This window comes from Scardinius erythrophthalmus, assembly GCF_964197995.2.
Source record: "Scardinius erythrophthalmus genome assembly, chromosome: 3".
Classification (NCBI taxonomy): domain Eukaryota; kingdom Metazoa; phylum Chordata; class Actinopteri; order Cypriniformes; family Leuciscidae; genus Scardinius; species Scardinius erythrophthalmus.
Genome location: NC_138223.1, coordinates 3843655 through 3856673, shown reverse-complemented (window position 1 = coordinate 3856673; position 13019 = coordinate 3843655). Strand labels below are relative to the sequence as shown.

The window sequence follows — 13019 nt, the reverse complement described above, 5'->3', positions numbered from 1 at the left end:
GAACGCTGTGAGTGTGTGTTAGAAATCAAGAGTGGTGAGAGAACATTGTGCTTGGTACATTTTTTATCTTCAAACCAAACTTGGATCTAATGCCGACAAAGTTTAAATCCCGTTTGGCTAGTGCACTTCTGATAATGTTTACGCGTTAGGTCAGTAGACGGTCTTTTGTGGCTGTTCGAACACATTCGACCACATGAGTATTTTAACTATAGCCCTATTCGGACGGGACTAGTTTTCCAAACGATGTTTGAGTTACAATTCTTATCAACCTACGTCTGTGATTTCATGTATGGATTCGGACGGGACTAACATCTCCGTGTTTATTACCGAGGTAGGAGTGTCTGTTTTACATGTGGGCATTGCAGAAGATCACGTGTTCAGAATGCGTGGATTGCGTATGGTCATTTGAAATTAAGTACTTTTAAAATTAAGCACTTTGAAATATAAAGTAAAACGTCCTAACGTATTTATTGTTTTGTAAACCTTTTATAAAAATTGTAGTATAAAAAAAAACTAAACATAGATTTATCATCATGATTTTATAGAACTGGGTTCTTATAATAAACCCACCGGAATAAAAAGTTTTAACTTACACGTTAAATATAATTTACACGTTATGTAATTAAGTGCAGAAATTAAAGTAATCTTACCTGAAACTGATATTACAGTAGCCAGTCTTAACAGTTTACGTGATTTGGCTCTTCTTGTTGATTTCATTTTTTATTTAATTTTTTCTTCGCAGTGTAGGCTACCAAACACATTTACATCGATTATCGGTGCGCAAAAAGCAGAAACTTGAATACCGGCGCGATAGTGAGAGATTGTATGGCAGTTCACGTTGACCAAAACACATAAGAAAAAGCGTTTTGGAAAAAAAATGTCCGGTAATCACAGACATTCGCATTCGGACGGGATTAGATTTCTCTGAGGACCGCCGAGTTTGACGAAAAACAGTAGGTAATTTGCTCTGGAATTTTTACAGAGGTCGTTTGGGAAAAAGACAGACATGGCAGATTCGGACAGGATTAAAATCTCAAAGTACGTCTGTGAAACAGGTATTTCTCTAACGTCCCCCTGTGAAACCAGTCCCGTCCGAATAGGGCTTATGAAAGCAATCTGGTCGAAAGTGGACAAGGTCAAAACATGTTAGACCCCGTTTACACCTGTCTTTAGCGTCGTCCACTTGCGATCCGGTCGACCAAAATGCATCTTAATACCAGGTATAAACAGGGCCAATCAGAACTCGTGCACGTTTGATGTAAAAATGACAACCTGTGCAATGCTTCTAAAAACTAAAGTGATATTTCAGAGACACATTTCAATAAAATGCACAAGTGTGCACACCACTGAATATATATTTATGTGTAGTGAGTGATGAGTATACATCACAAAAGTGAAGTGGAACGCAGACTAAACTCGTCAACCTTGAGCTTTTGTGCTGGCGTTTGAATGGAAGTGCTGTGAGTCGCAGTCTGTGGAGTGTTTGCCAGCGGCGTTTGATGAGCGTACAGCGACTCTACTGACCTTAAGAGAACAGCTCGTCAGCAATGCTCATTCCCAAAGCAAAATCACAGCTGTGACATGAGGAATGCTGCCTGCAAAATGCATTTCAGTATTATTTGTTTTATAGTTTTTTTTTTGTTTTTTTTTTATTGAACAAAAATAAATAAATATAACTTACATCTGCATTTATTTATTTAGGACATGCTTTTAGCTTTTATTGGCATACAAATGGATGAAATACAACAAAAGAGGGCTATTATATATATATATATATATATATATATATATATATATATATATATATATATATATATATACAGTACCAGTCAAAAGTTTGGAAACGTTACTATTTTTAATGTTTTTGAAAGAAGTCTCTTATGCTCATCAAGCCTGCAGTTAAAAACAAAACAAAAACAAAAACAGTAATATTATGAAATATTATTACAATTTAAAATAATGGTTCTCTTTTTTTAATATACTTTAAAATGTAATTTATTTTTGTGATGCAAAGCTGAAATTTCATCAGCAAGTACTCCATTCTTTGGTGTCCTTCAGAAATCATTCTAATATGCTGATTTATGATCAATGTTGGAAACAGTTGTGCTGCTTAATATTTTTTTTATAACCTGAGATACTTTTTTCAGGATTATTTGATGAATAAAAATTTAAAAAGAACTGTATTTATTTAGAATAGAAATCTTTTGTAACAATATACACTACCGTTCAAAAGTTTGGGAACAATAACTATTTTTTTTTTAAGAAATTAGTACTTTAATTCAACAAGGATGTGTTAAATTGATAAAAGGTGATGGTAACGATTTATATTGTTAGAAATGTTTTTATTTTGAATAAATGCTGTTTTTATGAATAAATGCTGTTAACGTTTTACTCATCAATGAATCCTGAAAAAAGTATTCCAAAAAAATATATTAAACAGCACAAGTGTTTCCATCATTGATAATAACTGAGTATCAAATCATCATATTAGAATGATTTCTGAAGGATCATAAGACACCAAAGACTGGAGTACTTGCTGATGAAAATTCAGCTTTGCATCACAAAAATAAATTACATTTTAAAATATATTAAAAAAGAGAACCATTATTTTAAATTGTAATAGTATTTCATAATATTACTTTTTTTTTTCTTTTTTTTTACTGCAGGCTTGATGAGCATAAGAGACTTCTTTCAAAAACATTAAAAATAGTAATGTTTCAAAACTTTTGACTGGTACTATATATATATATATATATATATATATATATATATATATATATATATATATAGTGCACATGCTTTTATAATAACTTGATGGCTAAAATAACTTTAAATTGCATTTTAAACAAAAATGGTTTTCTTCTATAAAAGAGGAAAAGGGTTATGCAATTTGTGTTTTGTTTGTTTGGCTTAATTACTCTTGCATATCTTAATGTTTCTTTCTGGTTTGTGCCGTGTTCCATGCCAAGTGGTTGCATTCCTGGCACATATGAATGAATTCATCATTAATGAAGACGTTTTTTGAGATTATATTTTCAGTGCTGGAAATGTTTACATTGCTCCCATGGAATATCTGAAGAAAGACATAGGATGACAAACTTCAGTGTGTTGAATTCAGTAATGCATTTGCATATTTAAAATGAAAGATTTGCTTGCATGTTTCTTTGCGTTTTCTATTTGTGTTTGTAAAGTCTGAATGGGCATATTGTGTAAGACAAGACACAACTCACTTCTCCATCCCCACCCACCGACAGCCTCTTTATTCGGCTTTTTTCCTTCCTGGTTGTTGTGTTATTGATCATTGTTCTCAGAGGTCTGAAAGATTTAACTTGCATTGATTTTATATCAGCCTCCAACTTTGTCTTTGTAGCATTATCTGAAACTCTTCTGGTGCTAAAGCTCGTTGTGTAGCGTTTGTTTAGGCCGAAACAGACTGTAGAAAATCAACTGGGCAAAAGGGACATCAGGTTTACTCACTAAAGATAAACCGAGATGACTGTATCAGTACACAAGCAGAGCAAAGCAGAGGTCTGTTTATATATATTTATTTATGGACTTTTTATAGACATTTTTAAAGTGATAGAAAGTGACAAGAGAAAATAATAGAAATTATATATATATATATATATATATATATATATATAGCCATTTTTTTTTGTATGCAATATCACAAAATGCACGTAAAAATACAATAAATTGAATGCAACCACTTCCGATAATTTTTTTTATTAATTTCAACAAATCATTTTTTGCAGTGTAGGTGGATGGAAACACAGCTAATCAAAGTTTCAAATTGTTAAATGTAATTAAAAGGAATTTTTGGAAGATCATCCAAAGCCATTTACAAACGAGGACATTTTTTAAAACAATTTTTATTTACCATTTTGTGATGCCAGATTCAAACCTGTACAATCCTCACACTGCGTCCCATTGTGTTCGAAATGTGAATTTGTAAATGTAGTAAATGTGACCTTAATTGATTAATGCTTGATTAAAAGCGATCATATGGCTCATTCTTTCAGACTCAAAACCACGCTGAGCTAAATTCTAATTGGAAAGATATTGATTGAGCCCTTTAACCAGGCAGTGAGATCCATTTGTCGTTATTGGCTTTCCTGGCCACATCTGAGCGCGTTTGTCTCTACCCTGCGCCTGATATGCATTCTGTGCGTGTCCAGAAAGTAATCAGCTTCCGCTCACAGATTACAGGCTGCCAGTCATTGGTATTCCTGCGCCGGCGTGTGCTGAGACGGAGGAAAGGAGGGATGCATCGGAGGAGATGGGTCATCACTCTTGTCTTCCGTCTCCTAATGGGGTCTGACACGGCTCCGGTGGGACGGAGTAATCAGACCAGTGCTCCCAGCTCGAGGCGTAATGACCAGCACAGCTGTGCAACAGTCACGCATGCGGCTTCAGATTTCTAACATCTTTTCTTAATTGTGGGACTACAAGCCAAACATGTTGTAAATGCGGCTCTGGTTTTGCATATATTACTTTGGACATCAAGCGAGGACACAGCACGGAACCATGATTGAAGTTTGTGCGGTTTTGTTCGTGATTTTTGAGGATGAAAGCATGTCATGCAACCTGTCTGTGTTGACACCTGTCTAATTTAACTGAGTGACAGATTCATTTGCTCAAATATAGAGTTTGATGGGACACCAACCAAGAGTCCTTGACATCAACAAAATACAGATTATTTATTTATTAATTTATTTGACATTTTGCACGGAAAAAGTAGTAATTTAAAACTTGGTAATTGGTAACATTTAAATAAATGTATTCGAGTATCACACATTTGTGTGTTTTTTTACTGCCCTTCAGAATCTACATACATTTAAAAAAAAAGACTTGAAAAAGACTTGATTTTCAGCAGCAATTTCATTCATTTGTACTGTCAATAAGAGTTGACGGGATGTTGAATTCAACTTTCTGTTGCATCGTAAGCATGTAAGGGCATTGTTTATCAGATCCCCTGGTCGGTTTACAAAAAGACGTTCCTGTATCTGCTTTTCTCATTATGTTTTGAAGATCTATCAGAATCAGCGGTGGTTTAGATAAGACGTTCGACCTCTTCTGTTCATCTTTGTTTGCTCTGTGTGTTGTCAAACCTATGAAAGCAGCGCTGGACTTTGAAGAGCTTCTCTATGGACAGGATTTGTACCTCGGCCACCACTGGCATGTTTTCTCTCACGAGCGTCTCATCGGATGCTGCCGCTTCTCATCGAGGTTCTGAAGCCGCTCGAGGATCGATGTCTTCAGTCGGACCCCCACGCGTGTCTCCTATCAGCCCTTAAGATGGCCGTCTGGGGACATCACAGCAGTCGATCGATACCTGCTTAATTTCAGTCCACACAGATTTATTTGACAAAAGCTCAAACATGATTTGTGGCTCCTTGAGGGAGTCATGTCAATGGCTTTTGCTGACCCTGGTGAACGCGTGCGTTCCTTGTGCAAGTGTGTATCGCGTAGATCGCTCACAGTATCTTTTGTTTGCTCTCTGATTATGTATGGTCCCGTCTAAATCTTCTATTGCGTTAATAATGGATTATGGTTTGCCAAGCATATTCAAACATATCAGAGTTAAAATAAATATTCCCAAGCGGTCCTATGCCAAGAAATGTGAGCAGTTCTTGTAAAGAATGATGTTTAAAAAAAAAAATGCATGCACATGTACAAACAAAATGGTTGGAAATATCTTTCCTGGAAATATCTTCTCATCTTTTTCAGGATCCTACTGGGGGATAGATGTAGTTTTTGGCTTTGAAGCTCCTCTGGCAGGAACGATGGGAATCTATGCATTGCACACTTTGTTATATACTGTACATGACAGCATCCGTTACGTACATCCATTTTAATGACTCCGGTGGATACACTGAATGTACGTATGTTGGAAACCTTTGTTGAAAAGTGGTTCCAACTTGCAGCTAACAATTGAATGACTGTTACGTTGCATAGGGAAATATAGAAAACACTAAAGAGGCGTCATAAATAACGTTGGGTTGTGGTAATGGAATCCCAGCAACGAATAATCAAACACATGCACAAAATCTAAGCAGAAAAAGTAATACATTTATTAAAGAATAACAAGTGAAATAAAGAGCATCTCTTCAGGGTGTCCCAAAGGCCAAAATAACAAACAAAACAATATAAAAAAAGAAAAGAGGAGAGAATTAATAACCTAATCCAATAACAAAAGAAAATGCATTTAACTTACCTAAATCCCTGCCAAAAACAGAGCTCAAACCAATTTCAAAATAAACGAGGCAGGACACCCCTACGCTCCACACTTTTTAGGACATGTTGTTTAGACAAGGGGAAACGGTTTCAGATGTTACAAAAGGTTGCACGTTCACTTGAACTACACTAAATAACATCACCAATACACTCAAATTTGATCATCGGCCAGATGAGGGATTCCGGAGCCATGAGCTCCCAGACAAGTTCCAGCAGCGTCCTTATAAAGACCACGCCCCGACTGGACAACCAATGGCTTTCTGACAGCCCGTCATTGGACAACCTGTTCAAAATCAGACAAAACAAGGAAGAGAAGAGGAAAACAATAGGCTACATAAACACAGGTCGTAACAATGACTTTTAAGATGCATTCAACATTATGATGAAACTAAATCAAACAATGCATCTGTGTTAGTTGATGCACTGTGAACTAACATTAATAAAGATTATTTAAATGAGGAATATTGTGACGTGTTCGTTCCAGGAAGAAAACTCAAGACTACAATTGAGGCGTTTCAGGGAGTTCAGAAACAGATATAGTGACACTTTGTGACTTTGCAGAGCCTTTTCACACACATTACACACTAAACAAAGATGAACATTTGGAAAAGCATAATAGATCCTCTTTAACAGTTCTTCATTAATACCTTCATGTCGTCGTTTCATCACGACTTGAAGACAGCAGTGGTTACGACTCATAAGTAGGAACTTCCCAGGAACTTGATCTACTGTAGTTATCCTCATTCCTCATCACACTGAAAACACACGCTTTGAATGTCGAGTGGAAATACTTTCATTTCTTTCTCTTTTCTCTTGCAGTGACACCGGAAAATAGCAACAATCACCGATACCATCACCCTCAAACCAAAGACTTTGATCAGATGAATTCTGGCACCGGAGGAACACGAGCCGTCCCGCTGGCTCTGGTCTCGATATGCGTGTTTGGGCTGTTGTCAGGATAATATCAGCCAACTCTGGGTCCGAACCCCAGTCCGAGGACCGCTTTTCACGCTGTTTTCTGGAAAGAAAATGTGCCAGCTTTTAAAACACTGAGGTTGAAATTCCAGCAAAGAGATGTCCTCTAATGGAAATGGATCGAGAATGGACAAAACTGGCATTGCAATGCATTGAGGACTGGTGATGGTGAAAAGAAAATGAACTGAGAGGGGACAGTAAGAAACAAAACTGTCCTTTTTATAAACCTTTTTAATCACAAAGTGTTTCTATCGTGAACGTAACAGGCTACTAAAAATTCTGCGAACACTTTACTGCCTTGAATAATGTCTTTTCTACAGGGTTCAGAGTAACACTTTCAGAGAATTAATTTAATTCTTTAATGATGTATGATCTATTCAAAGCATAGTTCTGAGCTGAAATGAGCACAGTCGCATATCAGCGTTTTTAATAGAAGTTATGCAATATTTCTGATGTCACGTACTGCTTTTTGAATATGTCTTGGTACCATGTACCTAAATGACCTCCTTTTTCAGCATTTTTAAATGTACTGTTGTTGTTTCTTTTCATCTGAAATGGCGTATGACGCATCTTAACAAAATGTATAAAGATGTGTTGATTTACAATGTATTTATTCTTGGTTACAGAGTGACATTAAACATATAATGAAACTAAATATTTGCCACAGGAGGTTAAATGCAAAAAAAACAAAAAAAACATGCTCTATTATTACAGTATATTAGTATAGTTTTTGTTTGTTAACATTAGTTAACTTAAAAATACTTCGAACTAATGTTCATTTGGACATTTACTAATACATTTTGTAAACATTAGCCAATGCACCGTGAACTAACATGAACAAACAATGAATATTTTTCATCAACATTTACAAAGATGTGAAAAAATGCTCATTGTTCATGTTAACTAATGCATTAACTAAAAATCAAATCATAAAGTGTTACTACTAATATTTACTAGTAACACTAAAATTGTGATGCTCATCAGTTTTTTTTTTTGTTTGTTTTTTTTTTTACTTTACTTTTAATTCATGCTTTTTGGATTCAATTATCAACTCAAATTGTTACAGCAATAGTAACAAATAACAATATATCTGAACAAAAAGCATGACCATTGGGAAACGTGGAGAAAATGAGATCCAGCCCATCATTATTTCTCATTGAATATCCTTTTTTAATGCAGGCATATGTCACATTATGCAAGTAAAATGTGCCGTGGATGTTGTTTCATGTTGACTCTACCGGACATTTATTGTCACTCCAGACTGGGTTTGTCTAGAGTACAGCGCTCAAGAGCTTTTTAGACTATTAAATGTGGACCTTCCTCATGTAGAACGCAGTCTCAGAGGTCCAGGAGAAGATAAATACAGAGGAATCGCTCATTTCATCTCCTGTTCTCTCACAGCTCTTTCTGACAATGAAAACTTTGCCCCAAACGGTCAACTGAACTCATTAATATACTGGCAAATCTCAGGACGCAGTTTTTTTATCTTTTCTTGAAGAGCTTCAAAGGGCTCCTCGGAGGACTGTGAAAGATCTTTGCTTCTGAGTTTTTCTATCAGTGTTCGGGCTCTTCAAATTACTTATGCACTCTGTGGCACTTCTGATGAAAAAAGAATAAGACTCATGACAGATTTAAAATGATTCCCACAGTTATCATTTTTTGTATATTTCTTCACGAGGAACATATCCAATCCTCCAGGTTTACAGGGACTCGTCATCTTTAAGTGATGTTCCTCCATGTCTTCTGAAGCCTCTCTGAAGCGTTGTGTGAGGAACAGATCAAAATGTAAAGATGCACTTAGTATCTCATTAAAAAGTTTGTGCTCAAAGAAACGAATAGTCCTTCAGTTTAAATCAGTTTAAGATTGTGTACATTCAACTTGAAGATGAAGATTTCTGATTAATTGAAAAATAAGTATGATTATTTTAAATGATTATCTTGTGAAACTTCTAGAACATATCCAGGTAACATTTCATCCCAATTTAAAAATAAAAGAAAACATGAGAGAAAAATTTATTTAATGTCAAAAAAAAAAAAAAAAAATACTTAAAGCTCCAGTATGCGACTTTGGTATTTGACCACAAGAGGGCGCAGTTTCCAACAATAACAAAGGCGAAGCTTGATGACGCTATGAAGGAGGTGACGATGGGAGATGTCGTTTTTAATGCGTTTTCACCATCTAGCGATATATCTACATGGAATTAATGAATCATGATCACGGATGAGGTAATTTATTCGTTTTTGTATTACATGTATGTCTGATCGTATTATTTTATGCCATCATAATTAATGAACTGCAAGGAACGTGAAATGTTATGCTACATTATCCCGTTACAACATACAGCTATTTGTCAAATGATTTGTTTGGTTAATGTTGTGCAGTTTTACGTTTTTATGGTTAATGCCGTGTTGTTTAACGTGTTCAAACCAATATCTAAAAGTAAATTTGAACGAACATTTGCAAGTAATGACTAAATATATTTTTTTAACATCATATCTGATTGTATTTAATTGTACTGCCATAATCTCGGTCACCACACGTGATAAAAAGCCTTACCAAAGTACAAAGAGCTATATAACTTTGTTTATAAGGGCTATTATTGACAGTTGCATGTCTTACCTGTCTCAATACACTCGCGAGAGAGTCTCTGTCAAGTCCAAGATAGTCGCGCAGCTCTCTCCATCTCGAAAACGCCTGCCGATATTTATCCGGGTTTTATTCCTCCGTTTGTCACACAGTCTGCGTGTATCCGAATATGGACGCTTTCGTTTTGTTGGCACTTCAATACTCGCCAAAGAGTTCGTGATCCATACAGGCTATAACCTACAGTCTATGGCTATAACGCTTTAACCACCACTTCCGCATTTGACCATGCGATATTCCGGTGTGGTGGGTCATATTTTTTATTTTTTTATTCTTTGTCAGACGTCTTTATTGTTTATTGTGATAAGAAAAAAAACCTCAATAAAGTTGTTGTAAAAAAATAAAAAATAAATCTGGTGTGGTGGAATATCCTATCACATGGTCCACACCGGAAAAAAAGGATAGAGCGGACATTGTGTCACTGAGGCGCGACATTTCTTTTCCGGGACGGCCAGTTATTTAAAATCGGAATTTCTCTGAAATAAAAAATATTTGGAGACTTTTGAGATATTGTAAGTACACAACTGGAGGAAATATATCACACTGTGCAAGTTATTTTCGGAAAATTTATTACAAAATTCCTACATATTGGAGCTTTAATGATCCTACAAATGTGGCTTGGTTTATATATATATATATATATATATATATATATATATATATATATATATATATATATATATATATAATGATTATATTATATTATATTTTAAAAACATTATATTATTATATTATATTTTTTGTTTTATAATTTTATGTTAATAAAAATTTATTTTATATTTAAATGGGTACAAATTAACAATAAGGTTTCATTGGTTAACATTAGATAACTACATTAGAACTAGCAATGAACAATACTAATCTAATATCAATTCTTACATTAATATTAATCTTGGGTAATGTTAATCTCAATCACAAGTTGTATCCATTAACATGAATTAATGCACCGTGAACTAACATTTTTATTCACCAACACCATTAACAAAGTTAATTTATATTTTTATTAGTGCTGTAAAAAATAAATTGCTCTTTGTTAGTAATGCATAACTAATGTGCATGAAAGAGAACACTTATTTTAAAGTGGTACCATTATATGTATTACTTGTATTGTTTTTCTTTTGCCACTGGGATGAAATATTAAAATGGACAATATTTATGCTGGTACTTTGTCTTTTTCGACAGAATTTAATTTTGCATGAACTCTCCCTTTAACGCCTGCAGTAACAGAGGCGGAATGCATGACTCAACAGAAATAAAGGATACATTAACATTCTGCCTGAAATTTGAGCCAAAGCAGCGGATTGCTGTCCTGGTCTCCAGAATTAAGGTCAGACTGCATGAGAAGGAGAGGTTAAGACTCTTGGTCTTGTTTATGACAAACAACTGAAGCTCGCTCAGACACGACGCGAGCCAAACTCACGCAGTTAAAGAGTGCTTATAAAATCAAGCTGCTCTCATATGTATTTGAAGTAATAAGGAGGCGAGCGAGCGCTCTTGTGGGACTCCCCAGGGGCCGAAAACTGCAGGGCGGGAACAGCTTTGCCAGAGCGGCCCACCGCCTGAGAGATTGTTGTGTAACTCCCCATGCGTCCGTTTGATACATCTCTTCCCCATCTGTCACTCAACCCTCGACTGCTTCCAGACCTCTGGGGCTTTGCAGGTCTCTTTTTCCAGACGTCTCCAGTCCACCCGTTTGTTGAATAGATACAGTAATCATGTGGAACAGACTGAACATTTTCCCACTCTTACATTATTTGTGGTTTATTTAAAGAGACCATATTATGCCCTTTTACAAAGTCTCTCTACTAGAGCAGGTTTTCATGCTTAAATGTTCAAAAAACATTACATTTTCCCAATATTCTCCATTGTAGCGGCTCCTCTCTTCCCAGTCTGTCAGTAACGCTCTGTTTACTTCTTGTCTCTATGAAGCCCCTCCTTCTGAAAAGCACAGTGTGCTCTGATTGGTCGGCTGGATCAGTGTGTTGTGATTGGTCAAGAGCTTTGAGCTGGGAACTGGGAACCATAACCGCCAGTTTAACACACTTCCAGAGAGAGACAGAGAGAGTTGTGGGTGTGTTGATCTCTGGATTGTCCTGGTGTGTGTGTGCCGATCCCTTCAGCATTGAACAGTGAGCGGCTGTGCTGGTGTAAAGCTCCTGCTATTGATTCAGTCAGAAATGGCCAGTGAATGCACAGCGAATGCACAGTTGCTTTCTTTCCTGGCTGTATTCCTGCTCGTCCTCCTGCGGAATTAAAATCTCATGTTCCTCTTTGATGTCACTCCTCTTCAAGGTTCTTATTTTGTTGTGGTGTGTGGTTTGTTTGCACAATAATTTCAGTCTATAGTGATTGTCTGGTGTGTGTTGTATTGTTACACCTTTGGGAAACATGACTATCTTCTCTTTTTTTTTCCTGTTTCATTTGTTTCCTCTTCTCCGACGGAATGACCAATATACACGACAGCGGTAATGAACAATTCCGCTTCCAACCTGTAGGGGGACCGAATAGGAAAAGTTCCTTAGTGTTGCTTTAAAGGGAGAGTTCACCCAAAAATGAAATTTCTGTCATCATTTACTCACCCTCTTGTCATTCCAAAACTGCAAGACTTTCGTTCATCTTCAGTACACAAATGAAGATCTTTTTGAGGAAATCTGAGCAGTTTAGTCCAAATTTTCTGAAGAGACTAGATCGCTTAAAATGATGAACAGATTCACATATAATATTCACATATAATAATCTTTTTATTCACATATAATAATCACAACCAATGAGGTTCATTCTCGTGTTACGCAGCACGTTTGAGCTTCTGCAAGAACCAATGAGGTTCATTCTTGTGTTACGCAGCACGTTTGAGCTTCTGCAAGAGCCAATGAGGTGCTACCCAAATTGGATGATGCATTTAAGGTGCATTTATACCTCTAAAATTACAAAAGCTGTATTCATCCTTTAAAATTAAACTTCCTTTTGTGAGTGGATTATTAGCCTGGGTCTGTCCCTCTCGGCCGGAGCTCGCCAGCTGTTCATCTTCCTCAAAGGTGTGAGCGAGTGAACAACAAGCCCATCAATACTGAGCTTTCCTGCTGTCGCTTCCCCACGGAGCGAAGGGCTTCAGTTTACCTCAGTTATGCTCCCAGATTCTGTTCCTGCTTGTGCTGCTGCACAG

The 13019-nt window shown here is 36.2% G+C and overlaps 1 protein-coding gene across 1 annotated transcript in view; it reads left to right on the top strand.

The window, feature by feature from the left end:
• gpc5a (glypican 5a) overlaps positions 1–7864 on the top strand; it is a 160128-nt gene extending 152264 nt beyond the window's left edge. The window contains exon 8 of the mRNA XM_081361426.1: positions 7057–7864. Coding sequence (XP_081217552.1) covers positions 7057–7199 — 143 coding nt within the window. The 3' untranslated portion in view covers positions 7200–7864. The remainder of the gene's footprint in view (positions 1–7056) is intronic.
• Positions 7865–13019: the final 5155 nt, after the last annotated feature.